Raw genomic sequence first — 25,088 nt, forward strand, 5'->3', positions numbered from 1 at the left:
AAGATTTATTAACTTTAAGCCATTGGTTAACTTTAAAGATAGTCGGGGACTGGGGTGGGAAGAGGAAGACCAATGCATTTTTATTTATTATTTCAAGAAAAGCCATTTTACCCTGACCCAGGTATCATGCAAAAAAGCAGTCCTGAGAATACGAATTTTTTTGTTAAAGAAACCTTTGTAACAAGGTATTGTTATTTCCACAGAGTCCTGAGTGAGGCTATGGATAAACAGGTACAGAACCATCTTCTGGGATCTAGGTTGGTCTCCTCCACAAAGCAAGCTCACACAAGTACAATCCTGCCCAGCCATGACCTACCCATAAGGCAGAGTTTCTTGACCTTAGCACGTTAGAGGCTGGACAATTCTTGATTGTAGGGGTATTGGTATACCTTGTATCCCAAGCCTCTCCCCACTAGATGACTGTAGCACCTTCTCCCCCACCAGTTTAAACCAAAGCAACTCCAGACATCATCAAATATCCCTATGCTGGCCCAAATCACCCCTGATTAAGCAACACTAATCTATAGTCAGGTCCACTGGAAGATGTACTCAGCCCCAAAGGAGAGACTGAGCTAGTTGAGCGGACCTCATCATCCCTAATAAGTAGCAGACACGATGCCACCCTATCCCTTCTCTTCCCTCTTGGAGCCTCTACTGAGGGCAATCCCACAAAGTGAGAACGTGTACCTCTCCTTACTGGCGTACTCTCCTTCATCCACTCTCCTTGAATACAAATTCCCGGAATGCAGGAACTACATCCACCACTCTGAGTTGACGGAAAGTCCCGAAGAGCAAAGGCTCCGTTTCCATCTCCAGCCTTCCCTTCCACCGCTTCAGAGCTCAAAGAAATACTTCTCATTCCCACGGTTGCCCCTCACTGGCACACCTTTTCCCCTGCTGTGCCGCTTAGTTCCCTCGTGCCTGGTAAAACCAGACCCACTGCTTCTCATGGGACACCATCCTGGACCGCTTCTCTGCTGCTTCCCAGGACCTTCATTTCCTCGATTTCATTGGAGAAAGCAAGACCTGAGTCTAATGAACATCCTATCCCCCAGGAGCCAGGCCAGGTGAGTGTCCTTTTACACCCTCCAGTGCTTTGGTGAAGTACACCTTTCTGTCATTCACCTGACTGCCACGGGGACAATCTCAGAAAACCGCTTGGTCCTGCAAGTGGTGCAGAGAACACATCCAGTCACAGAACTTAGTGAAACCCCATTTTGAAGACCAACTCCGTAGCTCAACACACCGTCCCTAAAAACCACGTCAGTTGTCTGCAGTACGAATGGGAGCTCTAGGCCTTCACTAAGTGATTTCTGACATCTCAGAAAACAAATAGCTTTAAGTTCCTCAGCTGCCCCCTATTACTCAGCTTTTATCAGTCTTTTTTATGCTTCGAAAGCATTCACCCTAACAAAATAAATGAAGCTTCATCTACTACACATTTATCTCATTTTATCATAAACAAGATTATCTCTGCAGAGTGGTATTTTGATAAATGTGTAGAATACAGTTCCTGTCACTAAACAGCCTTGTATATATTCCAGTCGAAGATCCAAAAGGGAATGTGCTCACCAGCTAGACAGTCGTCTGTTTTAGGACCCAAGTAACCACAGCTTGAATCAAGTCCTTCTCCACCCCTCCTCCCAAATCCCAATTGTGGAGTACAGACACATTTCTACAACACAAAAGGATTTTATAAGTTAATTATAACCCCAAAAATAGAGGGGGGGAGCTCATTTTTCTCCCTTTTTAACTAACAAAAGCTATGATTTTATGGGAAGGCAATGAAAACACGAGATAAGTGTCTCTGCCATGGATTAGCAGAAATGCATAAGGACGTCCCACTTTCTATGCCAACATTAATTAGTGCCCCGCTCCAACGTCTTCTCGCCTTCGTTTTAATTTAAATGTAAATCCAAGCGAATGTTATATTTTAGATCCTCTCCACATTCTTATTGACAAATAAGATAAGAGGAACATATCAGCAGAGACTAGGTCTTTCCACAAGCCAACTGGCAGCATGATAATGCATAATTATTATAGGATAAAGATTATTATGGGATAAAGCTAAAAAGCCCTAATGGAAACATTCGGATAAGGAAGAGATCAAGGGGGATATGAAAACAGACATACATCCTAACTAGGGTCTAAATGACAAGTTCTTACACCTCCTTGGTGACTTTGATTCAATGAACATTTATTGAGCACCAACTGTTGGCCATGCTGTGCTGGGTGCAGGGGATACAAATATTAAGACAGAATCACTGTCCTATCCTTGAGAGTTTGGGTATTCTCTGGCTACAGATGTAGTACTCACTCATAAGTTATATTGGTACATAAAGCTGATCCTCCACCATCCAAGAGAGGAGGTGTTAGTCTTAAATTGCCATTTAAATTTCAATTCATACCAGGCACATCTCGAATGCTCACTAGTCATATATGGATAGTGGTCACCAGTCATATCGGACACGTGTGCATCAATACATATAGCTAAGAGACAGATAAAAAGAAAATGTACATCATCACAGAACCTTCCACTGTACAGACTCGGCTGAGACACCAAGTCACTGATCTCTATCACTTACCAATCCTACAAACTAAGGAAATTGTTTAGTTAGCCTATGAGTCCTGTTTTGACATGGACGCAACTAAAATTCCTTCAGTAAAAGAATGGCTAAACAAACTGTAACCTATCGATACAGTGGAATGCTATGGAACAATTGAAAAAAAAAAAAACGCAATAGGTTAACGTGTCCTAGCACACAGAGATCTCTACAATTTTTTTTTTTTAAGATTTTATTTATTTATTTGACAGAGAGAAATCACAAGTAGACGGAGAGGCAGGCAGAGAGAGAGAGAGGGAAGCAGGCTCCCTGCTGAGCAGAGAGCCGGATGTGGGGCTCAATCCCAGGACCCCGAGATCATGACCTGAGCCGAAGGCAGCGGCTTAACCCACTGAGCCACCCAGGCGCCCCTACAATTTTTTTTTTTTTAAGATTTTATTTGTTTATTTGACAGAGATCACAGTAGACAGAGAGGCAGGCAGAGAGAGAGGGAAGCAGGCTCCCTGCTGAGGAGAAAGCCTGATACGGACCTCGATCCCAGGACCCCGAGATCATGACCTGAGCCGAAGGCAGCAGCTTAACCCACTGAGCCACCCAGGCGCCCCAGATCTCTACAATTTATATTGATAACACGTTGGATTAAGAAATATACAATGTAATACCATTTGGGTTAAACACAGTCATACCAAAATGTACCACATATTCTAGAGATCTTAAATACACAAATATACATCAACAACAACAACAATAAAAGTACTGACCTAACAGATATGTAGTTATTCTTACTGTGATGCCCAAAGGAGATCTGGCCCATATAATACATGTATATAAAAATTAAAACAAGCTACTGGAGATAAGGTCTTAATATTTCATTTACTAAGATAGTGAGTTTAATTGGCACACCAACTATACTATCCAGATATGGATAAAAGTGCTCTGAGATAAAATGTGTAGTTTTTTATATCTAAAGATTCTATGCTGGAGGCGCCTGGATGGTTCAGCACGTTAAGCCTCTGCCTTCAGCTCAGGTCATGATCTTAGGGTCCTGGGATCGAGCCCCACATTGGGCTCTCTGCTCAGCCTGCCTCTCTGCCTCCTTGTGAACCCTCTCTCTCTGTCAAATAAATAAATAAAATCTTAAAAAAAAATAATAAAGATTCTATGCTGGATAAGAGTTTACAGTTTATGTCATAATTCATAAGTTTTTGAAGTTTAAAACCCATAGAGTAAGCAAACACGGTTATCATTAATTTGAAAACAATCTGTGATTTCTGAAAATGAATCAATTCTCCCCTGTGCTCAAAGTTATTCATGCACCAGCCAATTTGGGGGGTTGGGGGGGGAAGAGCAGGGGCAGGGAATTAATTATAAGAGACTCAGTTCCCATCCTCAAGCAACCTGCAGACTATGGAATGGCCCACACTCAGAAAGATCTTAAAACATAATGGCATACAGGTAATGGACTGGAAGTGCAGAAGGATACAAGAGCATATAGCAGATATGGAAGGGGAGTAGGAATCAAGTAGATAAAATGTGTGTTGTGGGGAAGGAGGCAATGATTCAGGCAAAGGATATAGGTAGGAGTGTGGAGATCAAAAGAAACATAAATGCCCCCACTTGGACGTGGGTAGTGTAGTTAAAAGAGAGGAGGGAGACTGAGTCAGACTACGCAAGACTTCATCAGCCATGGTAAAGAACTTGGATCTTATTTTAAAGATAGTGGCAAGTCACTGGAGGGCGGTTTTAAATACGGCAGTGACGTGATGAGTTTCTGCTTCTGTAGAAGGCTGCGGCACAGAAAATGGGAGACAGGAGGACAAGCTTGGCAGAATATAATGGGAGCTCTATACTGCGGGTGATGGCAGCACAGACAATCTGAGACAGACTGAGGAGACAAAATTGGTGTGGTTTGGGCTCAATTAATGGAGAAAATAAATATGCTCGACTGTACCAGTTAGAGAGACAGGAACCCAGCAAATTTCTTTGAAATGTCTTTTTTTGGGACCCCTGGGTGGCTCAGTCAGTTAAGAGTCTGCCTTCGGCTCAGGTCACGATCCCCAGAGTCCTAGAATCGATCTCCATCAGGCTCCCTGCTCAGCGGGAAGCCTGCTTCTCTCTCTGCCCCTCCTCCTGCTTGTGTGTGCACAAGTGCACTTTCTTTCTCTCTCTGACAAATAAATAAATAATATCTTTTAAAAAAACAAGCATCTTATTTTTTAAGGTTAAAAATCTTCATTTTCTTTTACAGATCCACAATCCTTTACCTATGATCCCCAAATCCAAAAAGCTCTGAAAACGGACAGAACTTCTGTATAATGGTGGCAAAACCTGATTTGATTTAACATGAGCTTCTAATTCTTGCCCTATCCCATTCTGCAAGAATATTCTATGTACTTCATTGTAGAATAGAAATATTAGCATCTGTGACTCACGGGTACAACATGCTGTCTGTACTGTGGTACCTTTAAAAAATCTGAATTCAGCAATGCATTGGGCCTCCAGGGTTTCTGTGAGAAACTGTAGATGGTAAGTTGGCCATATTCACTTCCCAGTTTTCACAGTGACACACACTACTTTATGACCATACAGACCATAAATCTGTGCCTGTGTTTGGTCAGGGAGGCGGGTATGGGTCAGTCAGCTATTATTCTTGATTGTGTGATTCTCGAGTTACGAATGCATATGTAAATTCCAATGGCTGACTTTTAGACACGCATCAAGTAAGACGGGAAGCATTCGTGTTCGGGGAGTTTTCATGCCACTGAGGAGAAAAGTGCTACAGGCCTTAACCTCATGTATCTCTTCCCCTGGGGACTGATACTTGTTTCTAACAAGATGTGTGCTACAAGAAGCCAGGGGCGTCAAAAGGAATCAATCCCAGGCCTCTACCTACAACCTGTCAACAGTCTTTTTTTTTTTTTTTTTTTTTTTTTTAAACCCACTGGCACAGTACTCTGCTAGGGGACTTGGAAACAACAAATAAATGACATGTGATCCCAAACTGTTCTCAGGGAAGTTGCTCCAAAGAAGATGTTTTATGAATGTTTGTTAAAATAGTAAACTAGGGGCACCTGGGTGGCTTAGTCCTCTGCCTTCTGCTCAGGTCATGATCTAAGGGTCCTGGGATCAAGCCCCAATTGAGCGCTCTGCTCAGCAGGGAACCTGCTTCCCCCTCTCTCTCTGCCTGCTTGTGATCTGTCAAATAAATAAATAAAATCTTTAAAAAAAAAAAAAAGGAAACTAGAAATACAGAGAATATTAGTGTGTAAAAAAAATAAAAAGCTAATCACTTTTGAGTTGAGAGCTTGAAATCAGAGAGAAAAGTGTATCTACGGAAGCAAGAGTTTCAGTGGATAAAATCTGGAGAGACAGGAGGGGAAGAAAGAAAAGATCAAAGCATACCTTCCTGATTGTCTAGTAACAGAACTCCCCATTGGGACCACTTGAGAAATATCATTAATAACTTACCTTATTCACCAAGCAATGTGTGAAGTTGCAATGACATTCACTTTTGGACAAAACTAACCTGCAAGCAGCCTAGTTTTCCTTGCGTTGTGAAGACAGGAAAGCAAGGAGGCTGGTGGTGGTTTTACGTACTTTTACAAGAGTAGAGAAACTGACCAGAAAGGTCTTACCTTCAACACAAGAAGGCTGAGCCCGAGTTGTACCTGCAACCTGCCCTGGGAAGCAGGAGCACTTGACTGTTTGTGATCGCTCTTCTATGCGGTTCTTGTTACAGCACCTGTGGACAGCGACCACCTCACAGGTCCCTTGCTTGATCTGGTGGTGACCTGATGGATAAAACAGACCCAGTGCCATTAGCAAAAAATGAAGCTACAAAGTATGTGAATGGTACCATGACATTTTCCAGCTTCCTGCCCCATGCTTAAGAATCTTGGTAACTTTTTATTTTGATGTCATTTCAAATATATATTAAGGTGTTAAGAATAGCGCAAAAACTTTCTAGAAACCTGTGGTGGACAGAAATTCAGCCCCCAAGACCTTCAACCCCTGGTATCAACCCCATTGTGTTACATGGCAAAAGAGATTTTGTGGATATAATTTAAATCACTAGCTCGGGGACACCTGGGAAGCTCAGGTCATGATCTGGTGGGTCTGGGACTGAGCCCCAAATCGGGCTCCCTGCTCAGCAGAGAGTCTGCTTCTCCCTTTCTCTCCCTACTCGTGTGCATGCATGCTCTCTCTCTCTCTCTCTCTCTCAAATAAATAAAATCTTTAAAAAAAATAAAATAAAATAAAAGTAATTACTGACTGGCTGAACTTAAGAGAAGGAAATTGTCCTAGATTGTCCAGGTACACTAACATGCTCAACCTGAACTCTTAAAAGCAGAGAGGGCAGGAGGGGGAGTCAGATTGAAAACATGAGGAGGATTCAAGCACCACTGCTGGCTTAAAGATCTGGGGGTCAGAAGGCAAGGAAATGGTGACATCAGTCCTACACCACAAGGAACTGAGTTCGGCCAACAAGCAGATTCTTCCACAGAGCTCTCTTAAAAGAATGCAGGCCTGCTGACAGCTTGAGTTTAACCCAGAGGTCAGACTCTGAGCATAAAATCCAGCTATACTGTGCCAGACTTTTGACCTAGAGAAACAGGCCACTAAATTTGTGGTCATTTGTCACAGCAGCAGTGACTAAGATCTTTTATCCGGATTCACTATTGTTAACAAGTGACCCTCTTTGTTGTGTCATTCACTCTCCTTCACACATCTTTCCAAGCCATTTGAGAGCAACTTGCAGACAGGACACCCCTGCCCCTTTACTAACAGTGCAGTGGGTATTTCCTAAAAACAAAAACATTCTCTTACATAATTACCAAAATTAGGATATTTGACACTGATATGATGTTATTTACATGATGCTATTCCATGATCTCAGTTTTGCCAGTTGTCCTAATAACGTCTTTTCTAGCCATTATTCCCCTTGTGCAGGATCCAACTCAGGGACCTACATTATATTCGGTTGTCACGTCTCTTTAGCCTTCTTTAATCAGAAAGTATTTTTTGGCATTAATCTTTCTTTTTTTTTTTTTTTGGCCTTAATCTTTCTTAACCTTGACATCTGTCAAGAATACATGGCCGTTATTTTGTAGAATGTCCCTCAGCGGGTCTAACAGCTCTAGTCAAAGTCTTCAAAGACTCCAACCCCAGCCAACAGCTTAACTGCAGTCTGATAATACTGAAGCAGGACCACCCAGCTAAAACACTCCCAGATCTTGGATGCCCACTGACTATGTCAAATTGTATATGTTGATTGTTTTCAGCTTTTACGAATTGGGCTACTTTGTTACACAGCGATAGATAAAAAAGAATCATCTGTCTGTAACAGGATTGGAGAGACTATGTAAACAAGGTTGTGGAGACAATGTTTAGAATTTATTAATAAAAGACAACCTCTTCAAGCACCTTCAACTGTCACATACACTATTTACCTATGAATTGTGCCATGAATTACAAACGATCTCTTCTCCTCATTAAAAGAAGCTTCCCCAGGGACGCCTGGGTGGCTCAGTTGGTTAAGCAGCTGCCTTCGGCTCAGGTCATGATCCCAGGGTTCTGGGATCAAGTCCCACATCGGGCTCCTTGCTCGGCGGGGAGCCTGCTTCTCCCTCTGCCTCTGCCTGCCTCTCTGCCTGCCTCTTTGTCTGCCTGTGCTCGCTCTCTCTCCCTCTGTCTCTGGCAAATAAATAAATAAAGTCTTTAAAAAAAAAAGAAGCTTCCCCAAAGATTCCCAGGGGCTAACCCTTTGCTTGGTTTCTGTTGTTCAGTGCATGTACTTCAAATCACAAAACTAGTTTAAAGATCTGAATTATGGAATATTTGTTATCGATAAAACTAGCCCTTCCACACAACAACCTCTATATTATTCTGAAAAACTTCTAGCCTTTTTTCCTCTGTTAACTGTGGGTGGAAGCAAAATTCAATCACTGGCAAGAATGACTACTAAGGCAAAGTGTCCTTTGTTTTTTGTTGTTGCTGTTGTTATTTTTAAGATTTTATTTATTTATTTGACAGAGAGCACAAGTAGGCAGAGAGGCAGGTGGGGTGGGGGAGGACCGGGCTCCCTGCCGAGCAAAGAGCCCAACACAGAGCTTGAACCCAGCACCCTGGGATCATGACCTGAGCTGAAGGCAGAGGCTTTAACCTACTGAGCCACCCAGGCACCCCGCAAAGTTTCCTTTGTAAAACACAAAGAAGCAGAAATAGTACCCAGAGACTCAAACCACCATGCTGAGAGAACGTTTTCAATGTACTATAGAAGAAAGCATAAAGTGATTAAAACTAGAAACCTAATTAAATATACACAACAAGAATGCTGATTTCCCACGCATAGTTGGATACATTAGTAAAAAAGTCAATAAAAATTGTAATTACAATGTCGGAAAAGTAGGGTGCACCTTTGGTGCTGAGTAAGCAGAACAGCGAGAACAGTTTGGTGCTGAGTAAGCAGAACAGCGAGAAGAGTTCAAGAGGAGACCCTGTCTCTAATTTCCAGTAACAAGTAAGCACCTTTTTTAGGTCAAATGTTCCCTGAATGACTATGGGGGGGGGGGGGTGGAGTCATTCTCAGTCCTCCAACAGTGCCTTCCCCTCCCTGCTGGCCACTGTCACAGTTTGCTCAGCTGCCACAGCAAAGGACCACTGGCTAGGTGGCTTAAACAACTAATCAAGGTCCTGGCCAATTCAGTTCCTGGTGAGGGCGTTCTTTGCAGCTTGCAACAACCGGGTGCCCTGTATGTCCTCACGTTGCAGGGACAGAGTGCTCTGCTGTCCCCTCCTTTTCTTCATAAAAACACCAGCTCTTCCAGATTAGGGCCCCTTGCAGATGACCTCATTTAACCTTGAATTCCTCCTCACAGACTTATAGTCTTATCTGGGGATTAGTGCTTTACAATAAGAATTGGGTGGGGGGCAGCAAATACTCAGTCCATATACCAACCATCCTGCAGGACTTAGATTTTCAAAGACCCTGAGGAGTCATGAAGGTGGCACTAAACCCCATTAAGAAAATAAAATAAATGCATTTTAGTAAGAGAATAGTTGAGAAGTGATTGGGACATTCATTAATATTATAGATGGTGTAGGATTTTGCTGCTATATAACAATCCACAAATGCAAACAGATTTTTCCCCTACTCTAATATGTCTGAATAATCAGCTTGTGTGGTCTAGGATTTTCACTTACTTAATACTGACTATGGTACCTCATTGATTTTTAAGACATAATGTTTTTCTCATAACTTCAATATTTCAGGTCTCACAACTGATAGCATCTGGTCATTGTAATTGGCAATGCTTTTCTTTCTTAGAAATACACAAAATAGCTGTGTATCTCACAACTGATGGCATCTTAGGTTTGATGAAATAGGGTAGGTTGCAGGCACTGTTTTAAATCTTTTACAAATACTATTCTGTGTAATCTTATAAAAATGCTACGATGTAGGTACTATTTTTATTCCTTTTGTACATTAAAAAAAAAAAGTACAAACATTAATTTGGCCTAAGTCACACACCTAGAAACTGAAGAAGACAGATGCAAGCCCAGGCAGTATCTATACTATCACAGAATGCAGGGGAAAGACAGCAGCCAATATTTTACTAAAGGGAGCCAAAATGGCGTCTCCACCACAGCAAACCACAAGATATGGCTCAGTTTCCCATTGAAAACAACTTTCCTACAAGATGAGAGTTTTTGTGGGACTCCATAAAGACACTATTTCTAGTCATTCCTCTACTATTGACACTGGACTGTGGTCTTGGTATGTGCCTCATTTCTTTGTAATCTACAGTTCTCGACGTAGGAGGTAAGTATTCAGAAACAAGTACTTAAAAGTGCTCAAGGAATGACGGCAGAAGACAGGGATACATTGTGGGCTACTAGGCACAGAAAGCATAGATTCCATACTTGACTTGAATAGTTCATCCTCTGCTAGGTTCTCCAAAACGAAAGAAAGCACATGAAGCAGGTATATACACATAAAGAGATTTATTGTAAGAAACTGCTTCACGTGATTATGGAAGCTGAAAACTCCCAAGACTTGGAGGATGAGTCAGCAAGATGGAGACTCCGGGGAGCCAAAACTTCAGTTCCAGTCTGAGTGCAAAGGTTTGAGACCCAGGAAAGCCAATGTTGTCATACTAGTTGAAAGACTGGCAGGTTCAAGATTCAGAAAAAGATGGTGTTTCAGTTTCCAAAGGCAAGAAAAGACTAATGTCCCAATCCAAAGTCAGGAAGAATTCTCTCTCTCAAGGTCAGTCTTTTTGTTGAACTGAGGCTTTCAGCTGATTGGATGAAGCCTACCCACATTAGGGAAAGCAATCTTCTTTATACAGTCGATCAATTCAAATGCTAAACTCATCCAAAACACCCTCAAGGAAACACACAAAATAATGTTTGATCAAACATCTGGGCACCACGGGGTCCACTCAAGTTGTCACATAAAATCGATCACCATAAACATCATAAAACTATGTAATGTAGTCATAACTGGATGGGGGCACGGAATGAAAGTTTTTAAAAGAGACAAAAAATTAATGGCTTTCGTGGTAAACTTAATTCTCTGGAAAAGTACAAGAGGGAGGCTTGTTCAGTAAGATTACTACCAAAGAGTGGCCACTGCACGTAAATTCACTTAAACACCTCTCTTTTCAGCAGCAGGAAACATTTTGGTTGGTGATCCAACTTGAAAGCTAACGCTAAACACATGTGAGTATTAAGAGTGAGAGACGGTAGCTCAAACTTCTCATATGGGATTTACCTTACAGGCGTGAATTACAACAGGTAAGACTAAGTTATCCAAAAGTAGAGCTGCTCTCAGAAGCAAAACGGGCTCAACAGAAAAGAAAACACTATCCCCTTGGCGCTATCACTTCATCTCTGTCAATTGCTGGGCCATTTCCCCTCCAGTTTGCCTGGGCAGGTGGAAGGGAGGATATTTATTTCTATTTAACCAATACTTCAATAGTGTACTATGCACAAGACACTGTTCTCCATGCTCCTGGAGACATATAAGTGGGGAAACTTAAAATTGGTACTTGATTCCTTTCCACACTTTCGACCATGCAATGCGGTTGCATATTTTCTTTTCAGAAAAGGTGACTTAAAGTATTATCAAGACTATAACACGTTAAGATGGCGAATTCCTCACTCAACTAAAGTTAACATGGACATCATTAAAAACATTATAATTCTTAAAACAATAATTGATTACTTTGGGATTGCTAAAAGAAGACAGAATAACTTTGAAGAGTGCATTGCTTAAATCCTTATCTTTTTTTTTATTAACTATGCTTTTAAGAAAAGTTGCCAACAACAAAGGAAATGCCCATTTGTCTCTAAGTGCAGTCAGGGCCATTCCACTGTTAAAGAGAGAAAATGCAAAACCTCATTTGCAATAGCAGTTCTTCCACTGAAACTACTTGAAAGCTGATAGGGAGTCAGGAGGCATCAGATTAGGGTGACTTACTTCACGCTATTATTTTCCTTGGATCCTTTTCCTTTTGTTCAAATCCCTTTTCCCCTTCCTCCTTCTGTCCAGCTCAAGAATATATACCCTTTAAAGGAAGCCTCACACTCCAGTGATCTTCTTAGAAGGCATTTATTTTATTTGAGTATGGTTTTTCTCTATGGCATTCTCAGCCTTTCTCTCCATGAAAGCACAACAGAGGAAAGAAAGCTGAAAAGAAGAATTCATGAAATGAAAGCAGACAATAGTGGCCAGTTATTGCCTTTGGAAAACATGCCTAGTATATCCTGGTTGTAGTTCTCTTATAATTCTCAACTTTCTCCCCCTATACCTGTCTCACTCAGCTTTCAGTCAAAAAGGCATCTATCACAGTATAAAAGTAAAACTACCGTAGCCATGGGACCACCTGCTGGGCAAGCTTCCTAACTTACTCTTGGAGACAAATATCTTCTGAGCCCCTAGCATGTGCCAGGGCCTCTGCTGGGTGTGAGGGCAGAGCAGTAAAGAAGAGACATGGCCTTTGGTCTCAACAAGCAGAGACACCAAACAAAATATCTCACAAAATTCTTGAGGACACAGTCTTCTCCTTACCTTCTGGTAACAACAGAGGTAGCAATGGACTTGGAATCAGAATTGCTGCACTAGAATGTCAGCTTGCAGAGCTGGGCGATTTCATTGAACCTCTTACTTTCATTTTCTCATATATAATAGTTTATTATCTACCTTACATGACGGTTATGAATTTTAAAGTGCTTAATGAACACTGAGGTACTCGAAAAACTACAGATGTTGAATAAATGACTTTGTTTTTTGTCGCCACATTTATTCAATAAATATTTGTTGAGTATTCACTCTATGCCAGTACACGGTAACTATGCTGAACAAGACAGGCCCCCCCAAATCCTCTTCCTCCAGGACGTTTCATCTTTTAGTGATTTAAGAAACGCAAAGCAGGAAAGATACAATTTAAAACAGGGAGGGCCAGAAACTAATATTTGAGTGAAAATTAAAGCAGTAAGAAAACAGGTCCTTCAGACATCAGACGAAAAGAGGCCCTTATAGCTCTAGCTGTATGAGAGAAGGAGAAATTAATAGATGATGCCAGAAAGATAATGGAGGGCAAATGGGCAGATTATAGAGGGCCTCATGGGTCACTGTTGGAGTTTGGGCTTTTACTCACAATGAGATGGGAAGCCCTGGAAATGATGAACTTAGAATGACCTGCTCTGACCTACATTTTAAGAAGATGTATTATGATCGGAACAGACCCAAGAGGAGCAAGGATGGAAGTAGGGACATAACACCTGCCACAATAATCCATGGAGAGGTGATGACGGCTTGGGCCAAGGTCACAGCAGTGGGAATGATAAGAAAATGTTGGGTTCCGGATTTATTTAGAAGGTGGAAGTGACAGGATTTGCTGAGGGGTTAAATTTAAGATGTGAGAGGAAGAGAGGAGTCCACGCTGACCCCAAAGCTGTTGACCTGAACACGGAAAAGGTGGGGTTAAATAAATGAAGAAAAAACTAGGAGCTTGGCTGTTACATTTTAATGCCAATTGGATTTTAACCGAGGAAGGTCAAATAGGCAGTTAGACATTTAAGTCTGGAATTGGAGAGAAGTCTGGTTTTAAGGTGGACAGTTAGTCACCTTTGCAATATGAGACAGTATCTCGAGTCATGACACTGGATAAAATCTCCAAAAGAATAATAGTAACCAGATGATGAAAAAAAAAAAAAAAAAAAAAAAGATCACTTACATGTTGAGTTTGGGAAAAGAGAAAAGGTAGCCAGTGGCCTAAATAGAACCAAAAATAAATGTGTGGGGCCAAAGAATTGGGTTCAAGATGGCAGCACAGCAAGATCCAGAATTCACTTCCTCTCACAAACCCAATAAATTTCCAACTATATATGGACTAACTCCTTCTAAAAGGCACTGGAAAATTTCATGAAGAGAGCTTCCACAACAAAGGATAAAAGGGCAGCGATGAGATAGGAAGAAGCAGAGACATGGACTCACCAGGAAAAAAACATTGCAGTCTTAGTCAATCACAAGTGGCAGGAATTACAAAGGTATGGAACTTTTTCTTGAGAAGCGAGGGATTCAAGCTCCACATCAGGCATCCCAACCCTTAGATCCCACACAGCATAGACAAGCCCCCAAAATACCAGGCTTTGAAAATTGATGGAGATTATGTTCAGAAGAGCCAGAAAACTATAGCGAGTGGAAAAACTGTGTAAAGGGGCTCATGTGCAGAATCACTTGACCTAGAAACCATCTCAAAAACACCAATTTGAAAAGCCCTAGATAAAAGAGTCCATTTACTGATCTTAGAGAGTCTGCTGGAGAGGCAGGACACAGCAAAGACTCTTCACAGAAACCGAGACACTGGTGGGAGCCATTTTTGTGATCTCAATCTATCTTCTTAACACTAGCACTGAATGGTATCATTTTGGAATTCTCCAACTCCTAGCTATTCTCCAATTCTCCAATTGCTAGCACCAATGGGTGTGTCCACTGAAAGCCCCACCCACAAATGCAAAGAAGCAGTTGCTGATATACCCCAACAATGGGTCAGAGGAAAGACCTATCCACCCAACATAAGACCACCCAAGTATTTACAGCAAATTTTAACAGAAGTAAGGGGGAAAGCTGAGAGTAATAGGATAATAGTAAGGGACTTGAACATTCCACCTACATCAATGCATTGATTATTCAGACAATGTAAGGAAACATTAGCCTTAAATGACACATTAGACCAGATGGACTCAGTAGATGAATATACACTCCATCCAAAAGCAGCAGAATACACATTCTACTCCAGTGCAAATGGAGCATTCTCCATGATATATCACATGTTAGGCCACAAAACACGTCTCAATAAACTCAAGACAAGTGCCATAATATCAAGCAACTTATTTGACCACAATGGTATGAAAGTACAAATTAGTTACAAAAAGATAACTGAACAACCAGATAGGTCTTTGAACAAAAAAGAAACTTAAAAAAAGAGAGAGGCAAATAAAAACAGAAAAAATGACACACCAAAATCTATGGAATGCAGCAAAAGTGGTTTCTAGGAGAGAAGTTCATAGCAATGCAGACCTACCTGAAGAAATAAGAAAAATCTCAAATAATAAATTTAACTTTATACTTACAGGGCCTAGACAAAAACAAAAACAAACAAAACAAACAACAAAAAAAGCAGCAAATCCCAAAATTAGTAAAAGGAGGGAAATACTAAAAATCAAAGTTAAAATAAATGAAATCAAGACTAAAGATACAATTTAAAAGATCAGTAAAATTAAGCTGATTTATCCATAAAATAAAATTGACAAACATGTAGCCAAACTAAAAAACAAACAAACAAAACAAAACAAAACTCATTTAAAATCAGAAAAGAAAGAGGCAAAGTTATAACTTCTACCACAGAAATAAAAAAAAGTATCAAGACTACAATGAACAATCACCTTCAAACTGGATGACCTAGGAGAAATGGGTAAGTTTCAAAAAACACAATCTTCTATGACTGATTTGGGAAGAAATAGAAAATCTGAATAGATCAATTACTAGTAAGGATATTGAGACACTAATCAAACCTCTCCCAACAAACAAAAGACCAGGACTAGATATCTTCACATAAATTCTACCAAACAGTCAAGGAAAAACTAATACCTATCCTTTTTAAACTCTTCCAAAAACTAAAAAGTTATTAAAGCTTCTAAAAACCTTCTATGAGGCCAGCACTACCCTGCTACCAAACCCAAAAAGGATAGCACATGCACAAAAAAAATTACAGGCCAACATTCTTGATGAGTATAGATGCAAGAAACCTCAACAAAGTACTAGAATACCTAATTTAACAATACATGAAAAGGATCACACACCACAACCAAGTGGGATTTATTCCAATAATGCAAGGATGGTTCAACATCTGCAAATCAAGCTACATATCATAATAAAATGAAAAGTAAAAACTATATTATCATCTCAAAAGATACAGAAAAGCCCTTGACAAAATTCAACATCCATTTACGATAAAAAGTCTCAATCACGTGGGTATAGTGGGGACCTAGATGAACATAATAAAGGTCATATATAACGGTTCTACAGCTAGTATCATATTCAGTGATGAAAAGATGAAAGCCTTTCCTCTAAGATGTAGAAGACAAAGATGCCCACCTTTTCCACTTTTATTTAATGCAATATTATAAGTCCTAACTGAAATATTATGCAAGAAAAAGAAAGGCATCCAAATCAGAAAGGAAAAAAGGTAACTCACCATTTTCAAATGACAGACTACATTTAGAAAACACCAAAAAAGTGTAGGAACTAATAAATGAATTCACTGGATTTATAGGATATAAAATCAATATTCAGAAATTTGGGCATTACTATATACTCAAAACAAACTAGCAGAAAGAAAAATTAACAATACCATTTACAATATATCAAAAAGAATGTAATACCTAGGAATAAATTTGACCAAGGAGCTAAAAAACCTATACACTGGAAACTGTAAGATGGTGATGAAAGAAATTGAAAACAACACAAATAAATGGGAAAATAAACTTTGTTCATGGATTGGAAGAATATCGTTAAGTAAGATGTCTGTACTACCCTAAGAAATCTACAGATTAAATGCAATATTTAACCAAAACACCAATGGCAATTCACTGAAGCAGAACAAATAATTCTAAAATTTGTATGGAACCACTAAAGACCCCAAATAGCCAAAGCAGTCTGGAGAAAGGACAAAACTGGAGGTATCAGTCTCCTTGATTTTAAACTACACTACAAAATTATACTGAGCAAAACAGTGTAGTACAGACAATAGAAACATACTGATCAATGGAAAAGAACTGAAAGCTTGTAAATATACAAATGTATATAGTGACAGTCTATATAAGGAGCCAAGAACATCCAAGGGAGAAAGAAGAGTCTGTTCAGTAAATGGTGATGGGACACTGGCACCTACGAAAGAATGAAATTAGACTGCTGTTTATACCATACACAAATTTACTTTAAAATCCATTACACTTGAATGGAAAACCTGAAACCATAAAATTCCTAGAAGAAAAAATGGACAATAAGTTTCTTAACATCAATCTCAGCAACACCTTTGAGACTCCAAAGGCAAGGGAAAAATAAATGAGACTATATCCAATTAACAGCTTCTGTACAGCGAAGGAAACCATCATCAGATGATAAGGCAACCTAATGGAAGGCACAAAGATATGTGCAAACTCTATACCTGATCAGGTACAAACAGACAAAATATATAAAGAACTTCTACAGCTCAACAATTTAAAAAAATAAATAAATAAGTAAAAACCTTTAAAAAATAGGCAGAGGATCTGAGTTTACATTTTTTCTAAAAGGACATACAAATGGCAAAGACACATGGAAAGATTCTCAGTATCACTAGGTCAATGGAAATTGAAACCAGAATGAGGTAACCCCTCATGCCTGTCGGAGTAGCTTTTATCAAGATCACAAGGAATAACAACGGTAACAAGATGGGCAAGGGTGTAGAAAAAAGACAATCTTCATACATTGTTGGTGGCACAGTCCCTGTGGAAAACACTACGCAAATTCCTCAAAAAACTATGAATACAACGAACAAAGGATCAAGCTATTCCATTTCTGGATATTTATCAAAATAATACAGAAAGTCTAGTTCAAATGATATATGCACCCTATGCTCACTGCAGCATTATTTCCAACAGCTAAGATAGGAAAACAAACTTAAGTGTCTATCAGTAAATGAATCAAAATGCATATACACAGACACACCAACAAGTCTGGAATACTACTCAACCATAAAAAAAAAATGAAATCTTGCTATTTGGACAACACAGATGGACTTTTGAGGGTATTAAGCTAAAAGAAGTAAGTCGGGGGGCAACTGGTGGCTCCGTCAGTTGAGCATCTGACCCTTGGTGTCGGTTGAGGTCGTGACCTCATGGGTTGTGAGACTGAGCCCTAACTTGGGCTCCGTGCTCGGTGGGGCATCCGCCTGAAAGATTATCTCCCTCTGCCCCTCCCTAGACACATGTGTGTGCTCTAAAATAAGTAAATAAATAAATCAAAAAAAAAAAAAAAAAAAGACAAAGACCATGTGATTCTACTTAAATGTGGAATCTGAGAAATAAAACAAATGAGCAAACAATTTAGATTTTAAAAGTTTTCAAATAAGAAGTTGGCAGGGTGTCGATGGAAGTAAACTAGCACTGCAAGAAATAACCAGAAAGCACTATAGAGGGATAGCCCCCAGGTGCTTCTGTTTAAGTAGCTGCTCTGCTATCTCTCTAATTCTCTGAGGCTTCAACCATGGCTTCACTTCTCTTTGCCTTGGTGTCGGTATCTGCAAAGTAACAAACTTTCAGAGTCTTGATGTGAGCATAAAGGTAATAGAGAGAGTGTTGCATTGCTACTATTAATACCGCCATTCTTATGAACTATTTAAACAACTATTATACTGGAAAGATCTAGAAAGAAATATAAAAATCTGGGTACAATTCATTAAAAAAAAAAAAACTATACTTCTCAGAACAAGGAAAAAGGAAGTTGTGTTCTAGAAGCAAAAAGTCAACACTTGCAAAGGTCCCTAACCCAACTGACAGTCATTGAATTTGAGATCTGAGATAGTCAGCAATCCTTGTTTTAATTTTTTTCATCCTGGCATATGAATCCCTTTATTTCCCCACAAGTATTCATCAAGTAGTTCCTCAAACCCTGAGTTTTCCCAGCAGAAACCAGCGGATGCCAATTCCAGGCATTTCCAAAGACGTGAGCCATGAGTCCCATCCCCACGGCATAGGACTATACTGGACGCTCCAGTTCCTATTTTTCCGGCTTCTGGTTTTACTCCTGGCGAGAGTACTTTTCAAGGTTTCAGACTCAGCAGGACCACTAGGGGACAGGAAATCAAATCAAGTGCCTTCCCACACTCAGTGGGTCAGACCAAGCACCCTTTTTCTGAAAGGGGAACATAATTGCAGAGACACAGAAGAGACTGCAAAAAGCCTCTCCATTTAGAGGTAACTGATGAAGCAGAGAGCCCACATCACACTTCACTTGCGTCTCCCCTCTGAGCTCCAGTCAGCCACCCCTGCTTTCCTAGCACCAAAAAAAAAAAAAAAAGGAGGGGGTGCAGGGAGAAAGCTAAGTGTAAGGTTTATTAAAAAAAAAAAAAAAAAAGAACAAGCAAAATTGCTGTGTTCAAAGAACATATTTAAAAAGCTATCCATACAAAATAAAGTTAGAGTAAAAGCAAATGAGAATTACAGATAAAAAATAAAAGTACTTGTTTAGTCCCTGAAAGTCTCTCCCAGTAGATGCATTTATGATTTTAATAACATTTCATACACAGGTGAATAGATTTCTTATTTGTTGTTCTACTAAATTCGTGTGCAGAACCACCTCAGTAGATAAAAATAAATCTTTGCACACATAATGTAGAAATTGGTGATGAGCTTCTATTTGTATGTTAAAACATAAAAAGTATATATGTATTTTTAACATTTTCCCTTAGAAAATTTTATTCTATTTTATTTTTTTTTATTATGTTATGTTAGTCACCATACAGCACATCATTAGTTTTTGATGTAGTGTTCCATGATTCATTGTTTGCATCTAACACCCAGTGTTCAATGCAGTACATGCCCTCCTAATACCCATCACGGGGCTATTCTATCCCCCGACGCCCCCCCCTCCTCTGAAACCCTGTTTGTTTCCCAGAGTCTAGAGTCCCCATGGTTCGTCTTCCCCTCTGATTTCCCCACCTTCATTTATCCCTTCCTTCTCCTAATGTCCTCCATGCTATTCCTTATGTTCCACAAGTAAGTGAAACCATATGATAATTGTCTTTCTCTGCTTGACTTATTTCACTCAGCATAATCTCCTCCAAAGATACAGATGCAGTAAAACAAAGGAACACATGCACTCCAATGTTCATAGCAGCAATGTCCACAATAGCCCAACTCTGGAAGGAGCCCAGACACCCTTCAACAGACGAATGAATAAAAAGAGGTGGTTCATATTTACAATGGAAATTTCTATTTTACTTCTTTTTTTTTTTTTAAGATTTTATTTATTCATTTGACAGAGATCACAAGCAGGCAGAAAGGCAGGCAGAGAGAGAGAGAGGGAAGCAGTCTCCCTGCTGAGCAAAGAGCCTGATGTGGGGCTCGACCCCAGGACCCTGAGATCATGACCTGAGCCGAAGGCAGAGGCCTTAACCCACTGAGCCACCCAGGTGTCCCAGTTCTATTTTACTTCTAACCAAAATGGACTCCAACAAGAAAATGCATCATATTTTTCATCATGCTATAAGCTATGTTTTAGGTGTTAAACTCTTTTTTTTAAAAGATTTTATTTATTTATTTGAGAGAGAGAGACAGTAAGAGAGAGCATGAGAGGGGAGAAGGTCAAAGGGAAAAGCAGACTCCCCATGGAGCTGGGAATCCGATGCGAGACTCGATCCTGGGGCTCCGGGATCAGGACCTGAGTCAAAGGCAGTTGCTTAACCAACTGAGCCACCCAGGTTCCCTAGGTGTTAAACTCTTACAAAAACATTATTGTTGTTACCATATCCTACATGTCATTAAATACCTAAGTCCAGAATGAAAACAGAAAATTACCCTGACATGGCACCATCGACATTTCCTTAACAGCACTTAACAATTTTCAATTTTTTAACTCCAGTTAAAGATGTGAGAAAAACACCTTTGTTGATCTCTCTTTCCTAGGATCCCACTAAAACTATACTAAAGGAAGACAACAGATCCAAACTCACAAAAGCAGCTGAGAGACTTTGAATAAGTCTTTTGGGAGACAGAAAGCAGGTGGATTAGCAGTAAGTGACAGGCGGAAGTGGATACTGAGGGGATGAGATGGATTCATTTCTAAGCACCTCAATAGGTCCTTCAAAGTATGGGGTTGGAAGCATCCGCATACTCAAAATTAAAGTCCACTCGTCACTAAATCCTCTCCAAATTCAGAGATTTCACCATTCTTTAAGAAGGCACAACTGACGTTTGAATAGCATAAGTCCCCTCATACCCGGATTTTTTTTTTATAAATATAGTACAGTGCTGTAAATGTATTTTCTCTTATGATTTTCTTAGTAAGATATCTTCTCTAGCTTACTTTATTGTAAGGATATGCTATATAATACATGTAACATACAAAATACATGGTAATTAGACTGTTGATGTTATCAGTAAGGCTTCTGATCAACAGTAGGCTATTATTAGTAAAGGTTTTGTGGGAGTCCAAAGTTACACACTGCACAGGGCTGGGTACCCCTAACTCTGGTGATGTTCAAGAGTTAAGTGTACAACATTTGGAGAAATTTTCTAATATGAAGGAGACTAAAATAAACCAAGAGAAAAAATAAAATGAGAGGGCAGAGAATTAATGCAAGGAACAGACAAGGACCTAAGAGTACTAAAAGTAATTGTAAGACTCAAATTTTTTTTAAAAAGGGTGGAAGGAGAGATGATGAATTTTTACTATGTGTCATTATATGTGTATGTGTGTGTGTGTCTATGTCTGTATACATGCCATTATACATATCCCATTAGTTTTATATGTAATTATAATGTATATGAGATCCATAGTTACGGAGTATACATATGTACACACACATTCATTAAATCTTACAATAAGTAAAGTAAGGGAATAAGACCATTTCAAAGTCATCCATCAAATATTGAAAAATAAAAACAAAAAACAAAAAAACCCAAAAAACCTCCAAAACAAAACCAAACCACATCTCCAATCCAGGTAATAGCATACCGAAAATCCTATGATAAAAACATCAGCAATAAGAAAACACTCAAGAATTTTTTAATAGCAAAATCAATAATTTTGTCAAAGAAAACCTCCCTTGAAATTCGAAAGATAAAAAGAGATAGAGAAAACTGAAACCAAACAGGAAATTCTTAGAGAAATAACATAGATGACCGAAAATCCTATTCTAGAGATAGAGAATGATAGCAAAAAGCAGTGAGAGTATCACAGAAGAAAAAAAAAACAAAGAAAAAAATAACAAAAACAAAACAAACAAAACCAGAGCAGACCAACACCATAACACAACACTATAACACACACTATCATGAAACGTCAAGTTTTAAGGATAACAACAAAAACATGCCAAAAAAAAAAAAAATGGTTAAGAAACTTGAGAAGCCAGAATAGGAGATATTAACATGCAGAAAAGGAAATGAAATAATTTTATTAGACTTCTCAAAACCAACACTGTATATGCTAAAAACCAGTGGAGTCATGTTTTCAAAATTCTAAAGGAAAATTTCTATATCCCAAAAGATTGTCAATAAAATGTGAAACAAAATGTATTTCAGACATTGCTTCAAAACTTTTCTTTTCATGAATCCACTTATTAAAGCATTTACTAGAGAGTATGCTGTACCAAAATAAAGGAATAACTTAGAAAGAGGGAGACGTAAAAAGACAAGAAATTCAATCCAAAAAATCAGTGAAACAAAGCCACGGGGTCAGTGTCTCAGGAAGTCAAATGGAGAAGATCTCTGTAACAGAAGAGAATCTGAGACAACACAGAAGCTCAAAACATTTTATATATGCCAATCAACAGAACAGCTAGAAACAGTAAAACTGTCCAAGAGAAGCAATATATTCTTCACCTATCATAACGAGGGTTAATAATAAGATCTAAAAATTGGTGAATCAATAAATCATAGCATATGCATATTGTTTAGAAACACGATATTAATAGAAAAATCTAAGAAGGGGCACCTGGGGTGTTCAGTGAGTTAAGCCTCTGCCTTTGGCTCAGGTCATGATCCCAGGGTCTTGGGATCGAGCCCCACATCGGCTTCTCTGCCCAGTGGGGAGCCTCCTTCCTCTTCTCTCTCTCTGCCTGCCTCTCTGCCTACTTGTGATCTTGTCAAAAAAAGAGTTCTGATGTCGTGCTGCCTAGGTTTAAATCCCCCTTTCATCCCTTGGTAACTGTGTAAATGTAGGCAAGTTTCTGAACTGCCTTTAAAAAAAAAAAAAAAAAATCTAAGAAAAAAAATAGTTGCCGCTGGAGAACAGAATTCGGGTACAGAGAGTGGAGGCAGCTGATACTCAATAAGTATACCAATACGAATTTGGTAAATTTCATTATGTACTTTGAAATCCTAACTAGATGATTCCCAAAGCCATAGCATGTTACATTCCTAGTTGAGTCCTTACTGTGTATGCTTGCACACACACACACACACACACACACACACACTCACTCTCTCTCTCATACTCACATACACATATACATACAAACACAGAGGTGTACGCACACAGAAGCGACTCCTTGCAGTTGATAACTATATCTAAATATCTGTAAGTCTGCTATTTTAAGTAAGTCTTTTTCTTATGACACAGATTATTGTTAGGTTAAAAATATCTGTTTTTATGCACTGTACTTTTCAGATATATTTAAGTCATGACACCATATATACAGTAATTCCTTACAAGAATATTGTTGAGGGGAGGAGTCAAGATGGCGGAGAAGTAGCAAGCTGAGACTGCTTCAGCTAGCCGGAGATCAGCTAGATAGCTTATCTAAAGATTGCAAACACCTGAAAATCCATCGGCAGATCGAAGAGAAGAAGAACAGCAATTCTGGAAACAGAAAAACAACCACTTTCTGAAAGGTAGGACCGGCGGAGAAGTGAATCCAAAGCGACGGGAAGATAGACCCCGGGGGGAGGGGCCGGCTCCCGGCAAGCGGCGGAGCAACCGCGCACAAAATCAGGACTTTTAAAAGTCTGTTCCGCGGAGGGACATCGCTCCAGAGGCTAAACCGGAGCGAAGCCCACGCGGGGTCAGCGTGGCCTCAGGTCCCGCAGGGTCACAGAAGGATCGGGGGTGTCTGAGTGTCGCAGAGCTTGCGGGTATTGGAACGGGAAAGCCGGCTACAGAGACAGAGCCGACAGTAAGCTCGCAGCTCCGTGTTACCTTGAACCGGTCGCAGGCTCGGTGAGCTCGGAGCGCGGCCGGAGGTCAGGCAGACGGGAGTAACTGGGCGCTGTTCTCTGAGGGCGCACTGAGGAGTGGGGCCCTGGGCTCTCGGCTCCTCCGGGCCGGAGACCAGGAGGCCGCCATTTGTATTCCCGTCCTCTGGAACTCTACGGAAAGCGCTCAGGGAACAAAAGCTCCTGAAAGCAAACCCGAGCGGATTACTCACCCCGGCCCCGGGTAAGGGCGGTGTAATTCCGCCTGGGGCAGAGACACTTGAAAATCACTACAACAGGCCCCTCCCCCAGAAGATCAACAAGAAATCCAGCCTAGACCAAGCTCACCTACCAAGGAGTGCGGTTTCAATACCAAGGAGAGCAGCAGAATTCCAGAGGAGGAGAAAGCCAAGCACGGAACTCATGGCTTTTTTCCTGTGATTTTTTTTAGTCTTGCAGTTAATTTAATTTTTTCTTTTTGATTTTTTTTTTTTTTTTTCTCGCCTTCGGGTAAAATTTTTTTTTTTTTTTAACTGTTACCTTTTTCTTTTTTAACGATTTTTTACTAGTTTATCTAATATATATATATATTTTTTTACATTTTTCTTAGGTGTTTTCTTTTTTAAAAAAAAAATTCTTTTCTTTTTTTTTTTTTTTTTTTTTTTTTTCTTTTTTCTTTCTTCCTTTTTGAACCTCTTTTTATCCCCTTTCTCCCCACTCACGATTTTGGATCTCTTCTAATTTGGCTAAAGCATATTTTCCTGGGGTTGTTGCCACCCTTTTAGTATTTTACTTGCCCCTTCATTTACTCTTATCTGGACAAAATGACAAGACGTAAAAATTCACCACAAAAAAAAGAACAAGAGGCAGTACCGAAGGCTAGGGACCTAATCAATACAGACATCGGTAATATGTCAGATCTAGAGTTCAGAATGACAATTCTCAAGGTTCTAGCCGGGCTCGAAAAAGGCATGGAAGATATTAGAGAAACCCTCTCGAGAGATATAAAAGCCCTTTCTGGAGAAATAAAAGAACTAAAATCTAACCAAGGTGAAATCA

The 25,088-nt window shown here is 39.8% G+C and overlaps 1 protein-coding gene across 1 annotated transcript in view; it reads right to left on the reverse strand.

The window, feature by feature from the left end:
- TAFA4 (TAFA chemokine like family member 4) overlaps nucleotides 1-25,088 on the reverse strand; it is a 191,883-nt gene that overhangs the window by 14,289 nt on the left and 152,506 nt on the right. Inside the window, exon 4 of the mRNA XM_059161466.1 lies at nucleotides 6,200-6,355. Within this exon, the coding sequence (XP_059017449.1) occupies nucleotides 6,200-6,355 (156 nt within the window). The remainder of the gene's footprint in view (nucleotides 1-6,199; nucleotides 6,356-25,088) is intronic.

This window comes from Mustela lutreola, chromosome 2 (assembly GCF_030435805.1).
Source record: "Mustela lutreola isolate mMusLut2 chromosome 2, mMusLut2.pri, whole genome shotgun sequence".
Taxonomy (NCBI): Eukaryota; Metazoa; Chordata; class Mammalia; order Carnivora; family Mustelidae; genus Mustela; species Mustela lutreola.